The 22,581-nt window shown below is 37.6% G+C and overlaps 1 protein-coding gene across 3 annotated transcripts in view; it reads right to left on the bottom strand.

Annotated features, from left to right (window-relative positions):
- The window catches only part of HAT1 (histone acetyltransferase 1), a 52,231-nt gene that overhangs the window by 3,922 nt on the left and 25,728 nt on the right, over positions 1 to 22,581 (bottom strand). For all 3 annotated transcript variants that reach the window (XM_073305833.1, XM_073305832.1, XM_073305834.1), the window contains 7 exons: positions 21,655 to 21,775; positions 14,334 to 14,513; positions 13,959 to 14,080; positions 13,354 to 13,458; positions 12,880 to 12,986; positions 9,213 to 9,364; positions 7,340 to 7,456 (listed from right to left, as the gene is read on the bottom strand). In XM_073305833.1, the coding sequence (XP_073161934.1) occupies positions 7,340 to 7,456; positions 9,213 to 9,364; positions 12,880 to 12,986; positions 13,354 to 13,458; positions 13,959 to 14,080; positions 14,334 to 14,513; positions 21,655 to 21,775 (904 nt within the window). The remainder of the gene's footprint in view (positions 1 to 7,339; positions 7,457 to 9,212; positions 9,365 to 12,879; positions 12,987 to 13,353; positions 13,459 to 13,958; positions 14,081 to 14,333; positions 14,514 to 21,654; positions 21,776 to 22,581) is intronic.

The following is a 22,581-nucleotide window of genomic DNA, read 5'->3' as shown; positions in this document are numbered from 1 at the left end:
GTGAGAGAACCCCTGCAACAATTTGACTCCATTATACTTCCATAATTACTTTCCCACCGCACTATCACTAGAGAATTCTGATTTTCACTTATTCCCCCTTTTTCTGTATCTGTTGTCAATTAATCTAAGATTTTTGCACACCGCTTTTGCACACCCTCCTATTTAGTGGATTGAACCAGTATTCCTGGCCTTTCCACAGTATCTAATGGCCCACCACTTGGGTCATAGCAGGGTTTGTATACATTTTTCATAAAGGAACTAGCTACTGCAGTACACGGTTAGAATATGAATAAGTACATACATCATGATTCCACAGGTCTGTGTCCTAATGTCCAATATGAAAATACCAAGAAAAACAAGCATGTATTGCTGTTCTTGTCTTTTCCTCAGCTCTAAATGGAAGTATATCAATTAGTAATTTTCTTCTAATCAAATGTATATCGTTCAAAATCTAAATGCTACCAGAAGTGAAATTATTGAAATGTCAATTATTTAAATATTCATGTCTGTAGTTCAAGTTTGGTCAGTCTTCATGAGCCAATATTTTTACGTTAGTCGACAACAGCTCTGTAAGGGCTGAGAAGTCAGAGACAGCTGTTCTATATAAAAGTTTCATGTGAGAAAAATATGTTTTGTTGAAAGCAAGTCATTCAGAATTGCAATACTTTTAAGAGATGTGCTCAATGTCTTTATCTCTCCATTTGTGTGCATATGCACTTCTCATTTCTGCTTCAGACAGGACCACTGCTTTGTCTCTCCACCTCACAGTATCACCATTGGAACTTCTACAACAATAGTATCTATCTGAAAAGAAGGTATTCATGCATCACCAGCACTACAATCATCGTCCTACATGCCGAGTACATTAGCAATGAATCACCCTTTGTGATGTCTATGTAATTATACCGTCTCTGGTAAAACACAGAAGAAAAATTGTTAAGAAATTTCAGTCCCAAAGCCAGTCTCAAAGTAAAAGCCACCACATATTGCTTTTACACTCATTTCCCAGAACGCAGAGAAAAACAACAATATTTTGGATTGTAGAGCCTTTCAAGTAGACCTGGGCTCCCATTCAATGAGAATTTTCAAGATTTCAAAAATTTTTCCCACACCAAATAAAGATGAAAAGTCAGAATTGTGAAAATTTCTGTGAACCAAAAAAAAATCAGGAAAAAAATTCAGATCAGAACAACTGAAACATTTCATTTTCATAATCTTGAAATGTTTTGATTTGATTTAGATCTTTACATTTTACTATAAGGTAACATTTTTAAACAAAAAGTCATTTTGAACATAAAAATGGAACTTTCATTTCAAAAACATCAAAATGCGGTTTCAACATTTTTGAAATTTTCAAAAAAAAATCTGAAATGGAAAATTCATTGAAACCATCTCTTTCCTGCAAAGAGTTTAGGTTTTGACAATTTGGCATTTTCAGATGAAAAATGTTTAGCTGAAAAATTCCAGACCAGCTGCACTTTCAAGTAATTGTCTTTTTTTTTTTTAAAGAAAGGAAAGAGGGAAAACACCACCAGTCTCACTCTTTGCACTATTCTTTGCAGCCTTCAGGAAGCTGCTGTCAAAAAAAATTAAATCTCCCCTCACACCTACATATCCAATTTCTTTGAAAGGTATTTAATTGGAACAGTATCACCTATGAATTTAAGCCTATTACTCATTCTTAAAACATCATTATTTTTTCAGAAAGGCAGGAAGGTACCTTTAAAGTCTAGTTTTACTTGGAAATAGTGACTTTGTTAAAGTGGCATCACAAGGGTCCATGTTAGTTGAAGTTATTTTAAGGTCAAATTTATCCACATTTTTTATTTCTCTATAAAAGCTATCAAACTGAGATATTACCCTCAAGTTAAACTCTTTCTTTTCTCATGGTCACCTGTAAGATTCTGCATGCCAAATTCTACCTTCACTTATACCTGTGCAACTGGTTACACCTGTGCAATTCCACTATGTTCACTGGCATTACACAGATGTGAGTGAAGGGACAATTTGGACTGCAACTGAATATGTGTAATGTGACATTTTTGCTCCTAAACTTGCAAGCTGGCAGTTTCCTACCAGTATAAATCTAATCCAGCTCATAGCTGTGGTCACAAAAGCAATTCTCAAGAAGATTCAAGACACCAATTTCCAATCTATAAAGGCAAGAGGGGCCTCAACATACTCCCAGTAGATACTTCAAAAGCTTAAGCAAAACATATCCACAACTAAAAATAAATGCCCAGCAACAGCAATCAATAATAACTTCAAGGAGAGAATAAAATAATTGCTGGACTGGGTAGATGATCAATTTATAGTGAAAGGAATTGTTCAATTCTCCTATCATCAATCCACCAGTCCTGGCCCAACTGGAAATTAAACAGTAAGGAAAAGAATACAGGGTCATCTTGCAGGACCCAGTAACAGAAAGCAGCATCCAACACAGCTACGATATCAGTTTTGTAATGCTTAGTAAAAATAGCAGAAACAATCCAGTCACAGCCATGAAAAGCTTCGAAGATGCTGTTTCTGACACTATCACGGGTATAGTTGGCTGTGCTCTCGAAGTGGAAGTTTCCTGCTGATTGTGAGACCCAAACAATAGCAGAACAAACTCATCTTGCTATACTGGTCTTGATGCTTTGAGGCTTTTCATGATCTCCATAAAAAATGAAAAGGCAATTCTATCTGCAGAAAGATTTTTGTTCTGTCCAGATAGTACTTTTTAGCCTTCTTAACATCCAGAAGGTGATGGTGAAGCTCCAAAGGGCAACATGGATAGTTGGAACATAAGCCTTTGTGAACCCAACATCCTTGGGAGTGGGGGAGGAATGGGACAACCACCATCCTGCAAGACCTTGACAAAAGCTTTTTTTAAAATAATATTTTAGGGTTAATGCTGAAGGGGGCACACCAGGCTGCAAGTGAAGAACAATTCAGCGGTAAATCTTAGTTTTAGAGTCTCATCCAGATTTCAGGATAAACTTCCCTGATCCCTTGAGTAGGCAAGAGTCCAGAAAGTTCAGCTTCTTGAGGTGGGATATTCTAATCTAAAGTGCTCAGTACTAGCCTAAAATTTGCATGGACTTCAATGAGAGCAGAGTTAAGCTAATACAGAGAGCTTTGGAAAATACCACCCTTCATCTCCAGGTTTAGAGACAAGCACCTCTGGATTGGGTGCAGGATTAAGCCAAATCAGGAGATCTCTGGTTGCTGGGCAGCTTTAAGAGATCTTGCCTTGACATATGAAAGCCAAGATCTTTGTGGCCCTGTTCAGGCCACTTTTCATGGCAACTCTGGCTAATGATGATGGATGGGATGAAGGTATAGAACTTTCCACTTGAAGGAAAAGGTGTCCATCTTCCAAGAAGACTTCTGTCAGTGCTGGGAGTAGACACAAGAACTTCATTGTTGTAGAAAAAGTTCCATCTCAGGGACCGCACAGGCCAGGGTGGGGTGGGGGGGTAGGGGGAGAAGAGGCGGTAAGGTGTATAAAACATGTTGGTTTAACTTAATTACTATTCTTTGGCAGGGGCACTTACTGAGACATAACTGTCTGCTTCCTATGACGGCCTTTCAATACAAGACACAATCCTGATCACCTCTACACAAAGAGGAACTCCAAAGTGCCCCCACATTTGGCAACACTGCTTAGGGTCATTCTATTGTCACAATTTGTAAGAATTTATAGATTCCAGGGAAAGAGTAAATTTCTTCAACAAAGACCAGATGAACCCAAATTCTAGTCAACTGATACTCCATTGATCATTTTCCTGGGAACACTTTGGCCAGCACATCAGGGAACCTAGGTGGGCACACCAGCTTCTGAAGCTTGCTGCTTTGGAGATCCTGATAAGTCAGTTCCAAGAGTGGGTTCCCTTGGAACAAGTTGTTTGGGGAAGTAAATCATTGAGGAACAAACTATTTCTGTTGAAATGGGAGACAACAGTAGAAATTATTTTCTTATTGGTCTCATAACAAGAGCATTGATTGATGGATCCTGTTGCCATCAGGCATGGGTGGAAGGAGAATTGAAGAGATGAAGGGAACAATTCCCAGGAGAGAAGAAGCCTGCTAATGAGCCTGAAGTAGAGAGTAAACATCCACAATGAAGCTGTATATGCAACGTACAGGGACTATGCTGATACACTCCATGTCTATACATGCTGGGAAGTTGACTCCAAGAAACTTTTATAAAGCTGCTACCATAACAGCAGCTGTGGGCTGTACCTCCCTGCAGTTGGTGGATTGGGTACAGTATGAGAACAATTCCACTGATGTCTGGGAAGAAACACAATTCCAGCTCACTATTGCATTCTGTGTGTTAGTTCCGCAGGGCAAATAAGAGTTAAAACAAACAAAAAATTATTCTTTTGACCAAAGTAAGCTGATCTTACTTTGAATACTCACATGGAGCACCTCAGCTGAGAACATACTGTTTTTAGATAGCCACCTTTCACAGCAGAATCATATTTTAAGGCACAAAACAAATCCTCTGCTTATTTTGCTGACTCCCATGCTCTTTTATTATCCTAAATAGAACACTTTAAAAAAAAAAAGTTATAATTGAGTCATCAGCCCACTCTCTATGATCTCTCTTGGAGAAAGTTTTCTTCCCCCTTTTGATGCCCTACACGACTTCATAAGTAATCCACAGCATCAACTTCAAACAATTATATTCTCCTGTTCATTTTCATACCAAATCTTTTGCTTTTTAAAAGAACTGTTATGAAAAAAAGAAAATCTTTAATTATAGCAATTACATTCATCACAACATTCTCAACTTCAGCAGTCCCTTCAATTCATGGACCAGTGAGAACAGATGTAGTATCTTAGTTCAGTATTTTCAACAATGATCTTTCGTTAACAAGGACAGTTCTAAAGGAGTGAAAGTGTTACAAAATTTTTGGTTTTAATTTTCTGCACTCACTTCATTAATCTAGGAGAGAGCTATAGGATGGAATAGGTCTATCATGAGATTGAGAGTTGCAGATAGTTTGCAATATTCTGCATTTATACAGCCCTGTTCAACTGAGGATCTCAAAGTGCTTTATAAATATCAGACCTTACCATCAGTACAAGAAAGATATTAAGAGTGTAAGTACATCTCTGTGATGTAAAGATGAGAATGTTTGACAATATGAAAAGCTGTTTCACAACAGGTTATAATTTGGAAAGTGAGGTAAGTACAAGTGAGTTAGTTTAATTGCAATTGTTTTGAGAAGCAGTTTTTGAAAATAGCATGGCTTGAATTTATTTATCCAACCACAGAAGTAATGCGCTTGTTATTTCAAACTATACTTATGACTGTAAGATATACAGCAAAACCTCAACCTCAATATTTAGTGAAAAATGGGTATGCAAGGTGCTCATGTTTCAAGAAAGTGAAATGTGAAAACTAACTTAAAACAAAACTGGTTAATTCAGTACAGAAAAGGTATATGAACCCCAGCACACGGATTTAGTGAATACATGAGGTGCTGCTTATACGCCGAAAGACAGCACTGTGAATTGGTGGCTCTGGTTAATTGCCATGTGAAAGTATATGTCTTCTAATTCAAGAGCAGCGTACCAGACCCTGGTATCTAAGGAAGGGATAACAGATGCTAGACTAACCATCTGGAATTTTGTTTTCTTTAGGAACTCATTTAGCTCCCTTTGATCTAAAATAGTCCCAAGATCCCCCTTTGCTTTTGGGATTAACAAGTATCTGAACGACATGGGAAACTTCCTGTATGTCCCCCATGAGGAGAAACTGGACTTCCTGAAGTAGCACGCTTTCATGAGAGTGGTCTCTGAAGAGGGATGGGGAAGGAGAGGGATTGAAATAAATTGAAGGGTGTATCACAGTTCCACCGTGCTTAGGACGCACTGATCTGTGGTGATTACCTTAGTATCATTGGAACTGGGGAGACTGGCTCTGAGTCTGGAGATGGGGGTACCAGTGAGATCATTGCTGACTTCCTTCTGGATGGAACCCTACAGAGAGGTGCAGCAACTGTAGCAGCCCGCAGTATTGAATGGCGGTTTGGGGCTGAAGCTGGGACTGTAAGGATGTGCACTTCCAATCCTGGTACCAGGCAGGAGTTCTAAACCATGGGGGAAGCCAGCACCAACAAGTTCAGTAACTCAAGCTGCCTCAGAAGCCTCGGGTGTAGATGGTACTGGAAGAGGCTCCTGACTGTGGTATCGAAAGGTGCGCCAACATTTCAGGGATTGGTCTCAGTGGACCCTTCTTGGGCTCCAGAGTCAGCAATCCTTGCTGGCTTACGGAGTGTGTCTGGTGGTGCCTCTTCTTTGTCACATCTCTGAATCCTTGCCTCCACTCGGTGCCTTCACTGTAGATTTTGAAGGCTTCGGTACTGAGTCTTTGGGAGACTTACATTGTTTCTTCTTAGGTACTGGTGACAAGGATCTGTTCCGAGTGGGGAGGTTCCAATGGCGGGCGAAGCACAGACTCCATAAGCAGGTACTTGATTGTGGCAGCCCTGTCCTTTTTTGATCAGGGCTTGAACCCTCTACAAATGTGACGTTTGACACTCACATGGGCCTCTCCTACACATTTAAGGCAGCTGGTATGGGGGTTGCTCACTGGCATAGACTTTTATATGAGCAACAGGCCTTAGTGCCAGTAGAACAAGGCATTAGTCCAGTACCAAGCCTCGTACACAAATGGGAACTGGTGACCCAATTCTAGAAAAAAAGACTCTGAATTTACTCTTATATCTAACTATGAACAAACACACTACACTAGACTAAAAACTAATAGTGCACATACTATATACGCTAAAAGGGGGAAGATTTGTAAATACAAGCATCGAAGCGCCAATAATTGTCATTGGCGGTAGGAAGGAACTGAAGGGGTGTCGGGGAGCAATGTTGCCCTTTATACCTGCATGCAGTGGCGCAAGGCACCAGAGGATGCTCACGCTGCCCTGATGGATGACACTGAGGGAAAAATCTCTGACAAACGTGCCCATAGCATGCACACACTCACAGTGGAATGGATATGTGCAATCACTCGAAGAAGAAACATATTATTTAAATAATGCAATACAACTAAATGTTAGGTAAGAAATACCGCTGGAAATTTCAATGTTGTGGGTATCTCAGATTTTAGCATATAAAGTAAAATGGGATCTTCAGCATGGCAGTGTAAAAAGATACCACTAGACAATACAAAAATGCTCTATATTTGTGTATAGATCACTTTCATGCTGCATAACTAGCAACAGTTGATTGGCAACGTAACTGGCATCAGCTGTATTGATAGAAACGAAAGCAAAAACCATGTTTGTTTAGTTCTGGAGTAAGTGTTAAAAGGTACTGAAGTCATATACACCTTATATGGGCCAATCAATCTTTTTTTGATGTCCAACCTATAGCCTCTGGACTGTTCTGGATCACCCATGTCTGTTGCACGCAATCGGAGAATTTCATAAACCCGTCTTGTGTGTTGCTAATCAAAGAAAAAAAAAAAGAAAAACAGTATGAATAATAATGTTATAATTTGCAATCTTATTGCTGAATGATTTAAGAAATGAAAAGATGTGCAAATGCTACATGTTCAATTATTTTGCTCAGGATGTTACATGTATCATGAGAGATTCAAAGGGCACTGACAGAGACTTGATTCTCCTCCTCCCATCACTTCCTTACTTCTATGGTACTTCATAACTGACAAGTTTGGCAGCTCACTCAGTCTTCTACCAATGTTTCTTCTAAAATAATCCCCCTTGTGCAACCAATGCCTTTAATGCACCCCAGAATCCTTTGTACCAGCTGCAATGGCACTTCAGAAGCAGCAATGCTCAGTTGCAAAGGATTCTAGAGTCACAAAGGCATGAGCTGCACAGGAGTTTATCTAATTAACTGGCAGGAACCCTGCAGCCAGGGTTGAAAGACAGTTTGGGACTGGTCTGTTGGTGGGTAATTCATAATACTGTGGTTCCACTGCTAATTTGGAGCTGCCCCACCTGCAGCTTTCCTTAAAGCCACTTCCTCCCAGTTCTGTATCTAAGCATGGAACAGCCGTTTTAAAACTAAACTATTTAGGAGATGGGGAGGGATGATCGGACAAAAACCCCAAACCAGTAAAGTGGGGCAAGTCAAAGTAGTGATGTAATTGTATTTAGCAAAATTCACAAATTTGGAAAAAAAAAAAGATTCCTTTTGCCATTACACCATTCCATTTCTGTTGCATCTATTCTATAGCTTTTGGGAACATTGTTCTAGAGGAAAATGTTTCCGTCAGCCTCTAGAAATAATGGGCAATGAAACATTATTTAGAGGAATACAGCAAATTTCTGGTTATGTTAATGGGTTTTAACAACTCAATTTATTAACTTAAGAAATAAGTTAAGAAATTTCTTTACTCAAAATGAATAGTTTAACAAAATTGCCTACTACCTCTGAAAGCCTCCAAATCTACAACAAAATATATGAAATCAAGTTACATATTTTCAGCATTTAAAAAGAATTTATTCTGCCTTTATTGTATGTTCTTTAAACAGAGATGGAGCCTTTGATACACTTATTATTTCTACATGTTTATCTAAGTTTTCATTTAAATATTAAATATTTATCCATTCAAATGTAATGTCCCATAGACATACAAGAGGTCTGCACTCGGCTCTCCCCTTACACCACTATGTAGTTTTCATATGTAAAATATGGGTACACTTTTTTTATTTAGGTCTCAGTATTTTCAAAGACTTCATAAAAATCAGAAGTTCAAATAAATCAGAGTATCCAGAACAAGTTAAGGGAAGAAGCAGAGCTCCTAAGCAACTCCACAGCTCCGCTCCTGCAGTTTAAACACTCCGTAAGGAGCTTACCTTCAATCTTCAGTTCTGTAGCAGCTTAGAATCTGCCTTTTAGCAGTTTTCCCCTACATTTTCGTATTCTATTATATATCCAATTAAAACATATTTTATTTGTATAAACACACTGTTCCTCCTAGTCAAGTCTTATGCCAAAATACTAATGGTACCGTATCAAAGCATTCTAGGAAAGAAAAGTATTTTTCTAAAACCATAGTAAGCTAGGAAATGTTTCATTTCCAAATGCACTCCAGAAATATGCTGCATGTAGACCAGGAGGTGTGTGTTAGAAACTTGAAGAGCAGAGCACCTGTGTTTGTGAAAACTTTTGAATACTAAGCACTAGATTTGATTAGATTAGGCCTGAGTATACCTGTACAAATTTTAAAATACCTTATTTATTTTCAGTTTTTGTTGAGCCTCTGTCACCATTTCTTGATTGAATCCTTGCATTAACTTCTCTGAGGAAAAGCAAGGCAGATCTTGGCAGAGCTTCACAAGTACAAAGTCTCTGAGTTTCACATAGTTTTCAGATGGATCTTCAGCTGGAAAGAATATAGAACTATACAGTAACTATGAACTTTCTGTAATCTGTTCTTTCTTCAAGCATCTAATTATCTGATACTTTGGGAAACTTATTAAAAGTAAGGACAGACAACATCCTTAAAACACAGAAACAAAAGTATACATAACTGTACTTCATTATTCACCCATATTTTGGGTACTGCCATAATATAAACAAACCTAAATAAGACAAGTTTAAAAAAGATCACAGTGGGCCACAAATTCTTAAAATGTATCTAAAAGACCTAACACACAATGTCCTTACACATTCAGCTACTGTCCAACATAAATTCTCAGTTTCTTTTTTGTTGGTTAAGACTAATTTTATATCTAACTCTCCTTCTATCCCACAGAACCTATATTGTATGAGTTCAGTGGGTGATTTTTCTTATAAAATCTGTTGTAATATGTAAGGCACTAAAAGGTGGGTTGGACCAAATATTAACCTCTGTTCTTCCTCGCTTTAAATTCAGTGGCTTCTGCCTTCCAATGCCTGGAGTATGCCCATTTTTTGTGATTTAAAGGTGGTTCTTATAGTACAAATCATAAGAATTGGATAACACTGAGTGAAAATAACCTCCAAAATATATTATAAAATGTCAGCTATAGAAAAATAATAAAAGCTGCACGGAGATGAGAACCGTGAAATGGCCAAGACACCCAACAGCCGGTGTAAGGAACGCAGTGTCTGCAGAGACACCGTCGCCCTAACCGCTCGTGGAGCTGGAGTTATGATGTTGGTGTAGTAGGGCACTTACATCGGCAGGACAGAGCTGTAGTGTGTGCACTGACATGATTAGGTTGACGTATGATGCCTTATGTTGACATAACTGTGTAGTTTAGACCAGGCCTCAAGTTGTCAAAAAAAAAAAAATTAAAAAGCTCTCTCAACTTTTTAGATATTTATTAATCTACCTAACAACAACAAATATAATCATAACAGCATTGGGTTTGTTTTCATTATACCTCAGGATATGACAGGGTATTCAGGCAACTATCGTGGTATAGACAGGAACACACCTACTCCATTTCAATGAAGGATAGCAAACGGAAAAAACTCCTGTGAGATTCGAATTTAAAAATCACTCACTATTAGTGATATTTTATTTGGAATCTGATAGTCTATCATCACACATGCTTCTCTGTAAGCAAAAGGAGTTAACTCTATTCAAATCCCACTCCTGGTAGCTCTCCAGAGCTGTGAAGGAAACTTAAAAAAGACATGCATCAGCTACAATGCAAACCAGCATGGAGTCATTTGTGCAGACTTATTTCCACCTATGAACTACTCAGCAGGAAACGTTTACAAAACCATTGCAAGCAGCTTTTACTCCCTTACTAAACCTTCATAGACAGATCTCTGACAAAAAGTTTATCTGAAAGAAACACTGGGCTCCCCAGAGCCTGGGAGCTGCTTTTGATCTCTAACCTGTGGAATTCAGTGCTACAGGCAGCCAGATTCACATAATACTTGGATTTTTAAAAGGGTTGGTAAATGTCTGACATTAACACTTGTGATTTAAGGATAATCAGGTGTCATGCTTCAGGGCATAAACTGACCACATAAACAAGGTTAAGACAGAATTTTTCCATCACACATACAGTACTGCACAATTGGCTAGTTATTTTCTTGGTGCAGGAGAGGAGAAGGCTTCTGATCATTACCAGGGAAAGTATATCAACTTGGTGGACTAATGGTCTACACTTGTATGGTGAGCCTTATGAGCCTATCTTGAAAGGAAGGCAAGAGGATATGCACCAGAATTAATTTTGATGAAAAGGAAAAACTGGGGACTGATTTCTGAAAGGACAGTAAAGGTGAAACTGGTGAATTAGAGCAAGACAAAAAGAGGTGGGCAATTCCTCTGTAATGAGCACTGTTGAAGTACATTTAACTGACATGAACTTAGAATCAGGCTTCTGTGACAAACTAAATGTAGGAATGGACTATTCACAAAAAATGCCAAATCCAAGTAAAATATATATGTGCAAACTGAAGACAAGTTAACTGCTTTCAGCTCACTCCAACCAAGCAACAATTTTATAAATCCACATTATCTTGTACTTCTCACTGAGTTTGATGCCCCTTCCTTACCCACCTTGTAACTTTAGATGACATCTAATTTTCATAATTTCCTACCCATCTTACGCCTATCCAGCCCAACTTTTCCCCAGCAGTGGCAATGAGAAATGAATGAAAAGATGATTTTCTCTCCATATACCCTTTAAACTCTGTGTAGAAAACACCATGGTTCCTAGCTGATTATTCCACAGGCCAATTTAAACTCTTTTTTGGAACAGTTTTACTGGGTCAGAACATATACCACACTGTGCACTGAGGGACAGACTGGTCACCTGCCTTTTACATCCTGGTTCCATCTCTTGTTTAACACTATGCTAAACACTTTTTGTCAAATGTTTCATTTGCTTTGCCATAATCAGATTTACTGGATCATATGAAAGGTGTTGTTATATAACTAGAAACCACAGCATTTTACATTAACAGGAAATTAGATATACATTTTATAATGTAAAATATTCCACTTCATTTCACGTAACAGTAAAAAAAAAAAAAAAAAAGTATTTGTGAGTGTTTGTGATGCTTCAGCGAGGTTTCTGTAACTTGTATTGAAGTTCAGAGACCAGATATCCTGTATGTATTAGTTGATAATCCTACAGCACTGTGTAGAAGAAATCAAACATGTCTTATTGTACTTAATGTTTCTCTTTGAATAATTTTTTTAAAATATCACAATTGGATGTTATTTGTACATAGGTAGCACCTAGAGTGGAGTGTTATTCTACTTGACATTGTTCTCACAGTTGTTTATCATACTGTGGACTAATATGTGGGCTCCAGATACAATCTCTCTCCTGTGGTTTCATATGCCAATTCCTTTCCCTGTTATAAGCAGCACATACCTCTTCTTTTTATATTCTTTTTCTTTCTTCTCCATCCTACAATCCCATTAATATTTTTCAGGTATTCATGCAAGGACAACTTCATGCAGATCTTCAGTCAGTCTACTACCCATGCTCCTGGGACACCAGACTGCTGTATATGTTTCCAGTAGTTGAAAGACTCTGGCCCTCACATTAACATGAATATTTTACCATCAGTATATTTTCTGATTTGCTCTTTTGTTTAAAAGGAGCAAGCTCATCAAGGAGTTTGAGAAAGCTCAATCTCTCGGCAAACTCAGCTGTGTACCTCACAATAAAATAGCTAATTAACTGGTAATCCTTTCATGCCAGGGATTTGATTTTCCTGGTGTGCTGTTCTCTGTAAGTACAGGATTTAAAGAGCTGCATTATATGCAGTTCTTCTGTAAAACAGGGTAATATTAACCCTGAAGTAAACTGAAGCTAAATCTTCAAAAGACCATTTAATTCTGACAGATGAATACAAAAGTTAGGCTGCAGGCTAACAGGCAGCAAATGCTCCAAGATTTGTCTAATTGAATTCACATATCTAATAAAATGACCATTCACATACCTGTTATATCAAGCACCATTGGAGAAGACATATAGTATCTATGAACAGTTTCAAAAAGCTGAGCACCATGGCCTTCTCCTTGGAATGGTGGCAATATCAGCATCTGGCTGCAGACAGAAAGGATTTTTTTTTTTTAAATTAAAAAGGGACTCAACAAGGAAACAACACAACTTAAACATTTAAATATGTTGTGTTATGATCAACATTTTATTTAAGGATTAAAGCTAATTCATGGCAATTAGAGGGCTAAAACATGCAACAATTTTTTAAAAAATTGCTAAAATATTCAAAACTGGGTTGAGATTCCACCCTGCTACAGAGGGCAACAATGAAACAAATCAGTGCAAAGCCAGCTAATAATGGGGACTTTTTTTTTTTTTAAACAAATCAACACCATTATAAACAAGTATTGGGAACTTCAGCAGTTCCCTCTTCTGAAATAAAAGGGAAGGCACGTGTTATGCTGCCAATTACCTTACACGTGGCCGGGTTTTGTCTGGGTACACATAGTAATTATAGACTGTCATGTAGCCTACGGTCGCAAAGAGCGTAGCTCCATCCTTATTATACTTCTCAAATCTGCAGATAAAACAGAAAGCCAAGCAGGTCAATTACAGTCGCGCTCCCATGCAGTGTCCATTTTCTTTTCCATTCTCCAACTGAATTTTCAATGTCAGCAAGCTACTCTGTGAGGGCCCAATGGGTACACCTGCTATGTTCTGAATGTACAATTCACTTAATTGGTGTGCAGCAACTTGGATAAATCAGGCCTCTTTACAGCAGTTTAGTGCACTTGCCTATTATAAAGATGAATAGGTGGCAAGTAAAAGAAAACACAGGCAAAGCTCATTTTACTGTTTAAGCCTACATTCAGGGTTCTAACTGACAACAGCATTTAATTCAGCTCTATTCTCAAGGTCTCCTAAAGCATAATGGAGAAAAACTCAAGCCTGATAAACAATGATTTTTCTTTCCTGGGAAAAATATCATTATACTGTCCCAATAATTGGCCAGCCACAATTAAAATGCAGGCTTTGTGGAGGTAATAAGTTCCACTGTTGCTTTAGAACTGTACTTACACTAGAAAGTAGTTCCATCTTTCATCATCCACGTCAATAAAGCTAGCAGTTTCAATAAACCACATCAAGAAGGTCTGAAGCCTTTCATGATATTCTCGAAAGCCTGGACATGTCATGTCAGCCTAGGGAAAAAGCCAGGAGAAGTCAGGTGAAACTCATCACCAAGGTCAAAGAGAAAGCCTGCAGAATACAATTAAATACTCCTGTGGGAAAATATTTATAAGCAGAATACTCTGGTTCAACTAGACACATACTGAAAAAAGATTTGGTAAAATAATGATGTTTATACGCTGCAGTTATAACAGATTACTAAAAATACATCACTACAAAAGCAAGCTATAGCTGTCCTAAAGGATCTATTAGACTTTTTCATACCTGATATATCTGATACGTTATGTCTTCTCCTGCCTCCTCATTATGAACTGAATATGTGTGTAGTAACGTTCCAAAGGGCTTAAAATTAACCTCCTTTTCCAGCAAGGACACAAAGTCATCTGTGCTTGTGCAAAACCCAGGAGGGATGATTTTTCTAATTTTGCTTTCTACATCATCTGCCTACAGAATAAAAGAGTGAGAAAGAGAGACAAAAAAATCAAAAGCTAGCATTCCACACACAATATTATGAAAGCATAGTTCTACTGGGAAAAACAAATTATTGTAAAAAGTACCCAGATACCAAAAAAAAAAAGTCACTAAGGCCTGTCTAATTTCAGGAGGAGTGCTCAGTACCAGGGTGAAGGAAGGCAATGCCTTTCATTGCTTAACAATAACCCTTCTGGTTGAAGAAGCAGCAGCATTAAAGGGCTCCAAAGGAAGTTTGGTCCAGTCACTGTTTCATGGTAGCTATACTGTATGCCCAAAGGGTAATGATGTGAAACGGGGAAAGACTGGAAGTGTTGGGGGGATAGTCCTCAAAGCTGTCAACTAGTAAGGGTTTTTTTTGATAGGCCAATTTTGAACATTTACTCCGTTAAGAGAGAAGATACTGTGTTGATAAACACCAATGAAGATGATGGGATAAAAGGGAGGCTGTGAACTCAGAGACGCATAGGAATTCCTGCTTTCCCATTTGCCAGCGTGTGATGGATGTGGTGCAATTACTCTTCAAAGTAAGATGCTGGCTCCACTTACTGTTCCTTAAGACTCTCTTCAGCTGGCAAATCTTTGAAACTGCACTGATTGTGGTGTGCTCTTCCATGATACTGCTTTTTCCAAGCCAAGCAATGGCAGCTAGCAAAAGGCATAGGGGAGGTAACTGAGAAAATGGCAGTCCTAGTAAGAGAGAGTGGCAGCTAGCGCTCTTGTTCTCTCTTACACACACACACACTTGAAATGCATGCCTAAAGCACCAACCACAATAAACATTACAAATGCAAAGAAGGAGAGCCTACCTCCTAACCAAAATATTCTTTGAAAATTGAATTTGAGACAAAATGATATTACACAGAAATGTAACAGGACAATTTTCAACAACTTGGATTTGTAACCTCAAAATGGGGGAAGGGAAGAGACATGAGTCTTCAGAGCAAATTTTAATTCAGAGATTAAAATTACCTTTGTTAAATGACCACAGTGAATGTTAGAGGCTATCAGCTGAGCAGACTTCATAATCCTTTTCAAACTCCCAAAGACCACTTGATTGAATACATTTACTACTTCTCTTTAACCATGAATATTTGATGAAGTTTCACAATAACGTATTACTGCTTCTCACCAGGCAATAAAACTTAATGAATTGGTCTCAACTTAACAAAAACCTAACCCCTCAATACAACCCCTAAAAGCCTGACATTACATTCAACAAAATGAGCTTACATTCTATTCAACCTTTCCTCTGAACAATGAGCCCAGGTTTTTACTTAATGGAGTTTGCCATGAGTTCAGCTGTAATGTTTGTATTGTATCTATTTCCACAAGGACTGACACAAGAACACTGTGTTAACTTACTAAGCAGCTCTTTCACACCGTTTACATGCATGATGGGTATTAGTTCTAAACCAAGACCCTTGCTACTTAGCATTCAAAACAGGGAAATTAAGATGCTTAGGACAAAATACACTACAAAAGGCTAATACAACATGCTACTAATTCCTGTCCTTTCAACCACAGTCCCCTAAGTAGAAGTAATGCACCTGCAAATGAATAGCACTTTATCATCATTCAGTTAGATTTTTAGGACAGAAAACCATGGATGGAGTTCAGCACAAACAAGTTTTATTCTCAATGGTTTGGTACTACCAACATTTATATTTAACTTGCTTTATATCTATAAAAAGAGCTATTAACTGGTTAAGATATAGCTCTACAATACTTTGTCTAAGAGCCTATTTTAAATCCATACATCAGTCTTTGCATCCATTTCATTCTCAAGACAAAGAAGGTGAATTTACTAGAACCTTTTCTGTTCTCTCTAAAGCAGTATTTGATAAATATTTTTTCCCCTGGAACCATTAATTCAACTGAATAATGGATCAGGCAAAACAAAAATTATGCATTTTTTAAAGATCAACGCAATGTAGTTACTAACGAAAGAACAATACAACAGAGTGAATGTGTGTATTAACATTAACATTATTTTTCACAACCTATTTATCTAGCCATAAAATGGTAGTCATGCCTTGTGAACTATTATATGTATTAAAGTACTTATGCTTGCGCAAACTGACAAAATTGAAGAAAACGGCAAATCAACATTTACCATAAAATTTATTTTGTCTTTCTGGAAAAATACCACAAAATAGAAACGCAATCATCCATTCAGTGAATGCTTACAGTAACTCCTCACAGTATACATACAGAAAATCTAGAAATAGGAGAAATTATGTTCAGTATGATCCATTAGTTATTTGATTCATTGTGCTTAAACATGTATATTTGAGAGTGTGAATTCCCTCCCGTGTACTCCACAGAACAGCAGCAGCAAACTTTCTCATGTGGCTAGGCTAGTGGTGGTGGTGAGGACATTGCAACTCTTTCCCCTACTGAAATTAAGAAGATACACCAAGCTGTTTGAATATGATCAACACTTCCTATGGGAGCCCTCATTAGCTACTGCCATAGTGGGGAAAAAGCTACAGAAAAATCTAAAGCAACCTCTGCATAACAAAAGATTTACAGTCATGGCTAGAAAAGCTTTATTTTGTTTGCAGAAGACAGAATTGGTAATTCTTTATAAAAAGTTGTATTCCTCACACTGCTTAGGAGTTTGCGAGGTTACCTCTTACAAGGAAAAACCCAGAATCCTCAATTTGGGGAAGTGGTAGATGTATAAAGTCCTGATTTTCAACTACTTTGTTTTACTATATTTGAATATGAACTGCCTGAAAGCACAGGTATAATCACATCTGGGATTTTGGTTCTAGAACATGGCTAGTACCACATGGCTACTACCAAATGGCTAGTAATTTAAATCTGCACATATATTTTACTAATTTTTGTATTCATTTATGGCAGCACCCATATTCAAGAACTTAAATAATCATTTCCCCCTTGTCATGGACTGCCCTTTGCTTCCTTAATTTCAGGGTAGAAGTCAGCTCCCTGAAATCCTTCCATTTGACACTATCCCACCAGACTTCTAACTCCTATAAATGTGTGCAACGTTAAAAAAAACCCAAAACACACCTTTGAAAAATATCCAGAAAAACTGAAAAAATCCCAGAATTTTCTGTAAATTTTAGTTTTCCTCCTGCCCTTACTCATGACTAAGCTTTTAGCATGCATTCTTCTTGAAGACCAAGAACATTACGTGGAAGGGAAATAAGGATCAAATCCTTATACCTACTGCTACACTTAACAGAGATATGAACAATTAGATAACTCTAGAACTATTCCAGAACGCGTGATGGAACTCAAGTGCCCGTTCTTAGTCAGTCCAGGAGCACATCAGCCTTAGTGACAGTGAAAGTGATCAACATAACAGTTACAAACAAGGACCAAGCAAAGTGCATGATGTGACTCTTCAACAGGGATTATTCCCAAATATTTATCTTAATTTATCTGTCCCCAGAGATTTTGAATGACCACATACGTCAATTTTAATCAGCTATTGCAAAAATGATTACCCGATGAATCAGTATCTCTCTGGGTTTGTTTAAACAAATTCTGCAAATGCATGATAATGGTGGACTCTGCCTTTGACAGATCTCCATCTTTATATCATTCTCCCAATCTCAATGACAGTTCAGCCAACTAATATAGTAATTATAAAAATCTGCCTGCTACATCTTGTATAACAGACAAAATCAAGGGTAAGTATTCAATAAACAAGAGTGAGACAATGAAATAACCTATGCACAGCCACACAGAAAAGCTGTTGAACCTGGTGCTGTTACCTACATAGGCATCACCTGCAGTCTGTATGCTGCCACATAAGAAATGCCATGTGCACTTAATTTCAAATTGATGATGGGGAATTAGGAATGGACTAGTGAACTAAACCCTACTTTTATTAGGAGATATGCCAAATTGATGTTGGATTTCTCCTTGTGTATTAAAACTTTACCTTAATTAGTAACCTTATTCTCTTATTTTCTGTGGTGGAGGTGATTTATGGAGAAGTGCTTAGTTGTATTGACGGGTAGTTGCTAATATGAAGTTCCTTTATGTGGCTTGCATGCCACTATTAAGTAGCTTCTTATAAACAGGATTATACTTTTGTTTAGATACATAAAATGTAGCTCCTGCTTTAGAAATGATTTGTATTAGTTTTGATGAGGGAGTATATGAAGAAGCGATCTGAGGTAGTGTAATTAAATAACATGCCAGATGTTAAGTTACACACACTTTTCATACAATTTCTTTATTAAAAGCAAAAGAGAGGTCACAGGCCAGTTGCACTGGCACAACAAGGTAACATTTACAGTACAAAGAGCAAAAGTTGTCTAAGAGGCTACAATGCCTCATTTAGATTCCATGTAAAAGAGTGCAATATCTAGGGAATGGCAGTGAGCAAGCAGTAGAGCAGAAGGAAGTCCAATAGGTAATACTGTTCCGATTTAAACTGTGGAATGGGGGGAGAAAGAGAAGAGAAAGTGTTTTTTTCTAATCTCTCTTTGAAAAACAAGCTAAATTCTGCCCACTTGTAATGCCAAAATGAAGTACTACTCAGAGTGGGCGTTTTCTTTCACATCCTCCTTGTCCTTCACCAACTCACTGTATGGTGCCAGAGTGATATCCAGAAGTCCACTGGGCTTGGTAGAGTCCTGAGAATTTGGCCCAGTTTGTCATTAAAAAGGTAATATTTCCTCTGAGTCAGACAGACTTCTTATTCTGGACCTGGAGATCTTTCTGAAGCACTGCTTGCTGCTCCAAGTGATGTATGTCCCCAGTCAGCTGTTTGGACACCTAGTCATACACTGAAGTACTGTGTATAGTAAAGCACAACTGGCACTAGGTCTCCCCCTCTCTGAATCGTGATAGTGCTTGGAGGTCCCAGCCCCATTGTGCCGGACAGTATACAGAAAAATCAAGAAGATGGTCACTGCTCCAAACATTTTATAATTTAAGTAGATGGCTGCCTGCACATCTGTTTCAGCCCAGCTGGCACCATGCTCATAGGAAGGCCTCCTCTAAGGTAAATATAAATAATTAAGTTTGTGTCTGAGAGCAGCACACAAATGAGCTCAATTGTGTGCACAGTACTATTTGTACAGGTAAATGTCTTCCAGTCAATTTGATCCAGGTACAGTAGAATGCAGGAAGTAGATCTAAACAGTGACTGGTATGATGGCGAAAGGAGGAATATTTTTTCTACTAGGGCTATAATGTACATGTGGTATGTTGCAGTCATGCAAAGGTAAGAACAAGCTATCTGCCGCATCTCTCTCATGCGGACAAGGTGCATGAGTATTTCACAGTAGAAAAGGGTGTGCTTTCATAGTGGATAACGACACCTCTAGCTGATTAAAGATTGTTCCTTCAGGCTCTGAATGAGTCCTGATCAGTCTTCCTCTGCCAGAAAGATGGTAGATATCACCATGGGGATTTGAGAGAAAGTCGAGAGCTTTGAATGAGCAAAAAAGTTGGAGGATCGCAGGGACTACAAAGGTGAACAAGGACTCTCCCATCGTGAATAGAGAGGGAAGGAAGCCGTGTTGGCGGTGGTATATGAATCAGGATGCTCATGGAAGTTTGCTATGGTGTTCTACACCTCGCTCTCCATTTTACCACAGCTCTGAAATTACATTGTTGAGAAGGGCTGAACCCATTCAACTGTGTCATCTAGATAATCCTGATTTTGGAGACTGCCATTTCTCATCTCTTTTCAGCTCTAGAAAACTAACAAGATTACAAAGCATGACCTTTAGGTGTCTTGATCTGTTGCCTTAGTCTTGATACCATTTTAATCATAGGGTAAATGATTGAATATGCCTTCGTGCAACTTTAGAGAAGAAATGGCAAATCCCCCACCAAAAAAATTAATTCAATTTTTCTCTTTAGAAAAATTAAATGCGTCTTTTCTTGAACATATTTAAATTTTCTCCACTTTTGAAATGGGGAACTTTAAACTCAGTTTGAAATCATAGAAAGGAAGGCTACTTACTGGTAAAAATATTTCTAAATGGTAAACCTTGTTTTCAAGCTCAGTACAATGAGAAGTCAATACAAATGCATAGCTATTTTTCACTCTATGCAGTATTATAAAGATTCAGCAATAACCAAATCAATAGCACTTTTGCAAAGAAATCAATACAAACTTTTTCTTCCTTGTAACCAAGTAATAACCAAACAATGGTGAATTTTCTTAATCCATCAGGAACCACCAGCAAGATCTTAGTCTTTTTCTAAACAACTAGGTAGACTCTTATTCAAATATTTAATATCTAGTTGTATAAACATGACTAAAAACTTCATTATTAATATTCTATGTCTATGGTATACTTTAGCCTACTGAAGGGAAAAGCAGGACTATCAAAAGTTGACTGTTCAGCTTCAGTTTTCATATCTGAATAATTCAGCTAAAAGGCTTTATAAATGGATTCAAAAACTGAGGTTAGCTCACAAAAAGAAGTCAACCTGATAATGAATGATATGTGGGATGGAAAAATTAGTCTACTAAATTTTTAAAAGGATATAATCAGAAGGGAAAGATACCTTCCTATAAAAATGTTTCGTAAGCACAGGAAGTGTGTGTAGTAAAATATAAATACTGACAATATCCCTTTGAAATGAGATCAGAGAGTAACCGATACATAACTGGGATAGGAAACTAGGATAGCTCTATTTCTAAAACAAAATTCTGTATCGGTTGCTTTCTGCACCTCCCATTTAAAAAGATATTCTTAAATATTCCTATTTTACCATACACATTTTATTTACAAGAACCTCTTTACGGTCTAATGGGATTATTTTAAATCTGGAAAACTCAACACCACCTATCTTCTAATTAACATGAAATTTCAGCCTTACTTTATTTTTGAACACTAGGCTTGATGTCAGCTCATCTCTGGAAACAGCTTGCATTAATTTGACTACTGTAGTCAGAGGATGCACAAGGGCACAACACACAGGTGGGTTCAATGCTTTTTCTTCTTTTTTTAAATTAGCTACAGTATGAAGAGAATATATTTTTAAAAACTGATAGTCTAACTATGAAGTAGATAAGTGCGGGGCCTAAACCTTTTGATTATGGCCCTTTTAAGAATTTTGAATATTCTACAAAGATTTGAACATGTAAGTTTGACTCTGACTTTACCTCCACACAGTCAAAGTTTTCATTAACTTTAGATGTATACTGGATGCGGAAAAGTGTTGACAGGTTACCAGCATTGTAGTACAAAAGGATCTTCAGACCCTTGTAACCGAAGGCAACTTCACTGGGGGAGGAAAAAAAAATAAAGCAATCAGGAACCCTAGACTCTACTAAACAATCATCACAGTAAACTGTAATCTGTATAAAGCTTTGAAATTCATGTCTACTTTCCAAGTTAAGTGTACAAACCTGCTCATAGATAAAAAGAGAAATAGAATTGCCATATACTACATCAGAATATATACAATGAAGGTAACTCCTTACAATATTTTATCATGAATATACCATTCATATTCCTTCATCTGTCAATATGAAACAAAGAACTGAAGTGACTAGTTATCTGTGGAATTTATCATAAAGGAATAAAGACAACTCATAAAAAGAGTCTTAGACCACGCACACATCCCCGACCTTAAAGGACAATGTATACACGCGTAAAACAACCTCTATTTCAAAGGTCAAGAAGTTAGGAGACATGATACAACTATGCATTCCATTTATTTTATAAGATCTTTTAGAAATAAATTTTTAAATCAATCACTTGTAATTTAACCTTTTAATACAGACAGATACGGAGGCAGATTGCATTTACTGGGATCCTTGTTTCAGAATGTGGATTTTATATTCAGGTAGACTACTGCAAATGACACTTGCGTATTTAAAAAAAATAATAATAATTTTATAGCAACCTCAAGTAGGTTCTCTTTTGGTTGATGGTTCTGATGAAACATACCAGACTTAGGACAGAACTGAAGGAAATGCAGGGAAGTCTAATACTGAAAACAGAAATGGGGTTGGTTATGTGAAAGGGAGGGAAGGAAGCGAAGAGGTTTTTGAGCCTTCTACTACCTATTCAAGGAATAGAACATA

This window comes from Lepidochelys kempii, chromosome 11 (assembly GCF_965140265.1).
Source record: "Lepidochelys kempii isolate rLepKem1 chromosome 11, rLepKem1.hap2, whole genome shotgun sequence".
In the NCBI taxonomy this organism is placed as follows: Eukaryota; Metazoa; Chordata; order Testudines; family Cheloniidae; genus Lepidochelys; species Lepidochelys kempii.
Note: the sequence above shows the minus strand (reverse complement) of the source record. Positions and strands in the feature narration are given on the sequence as shown.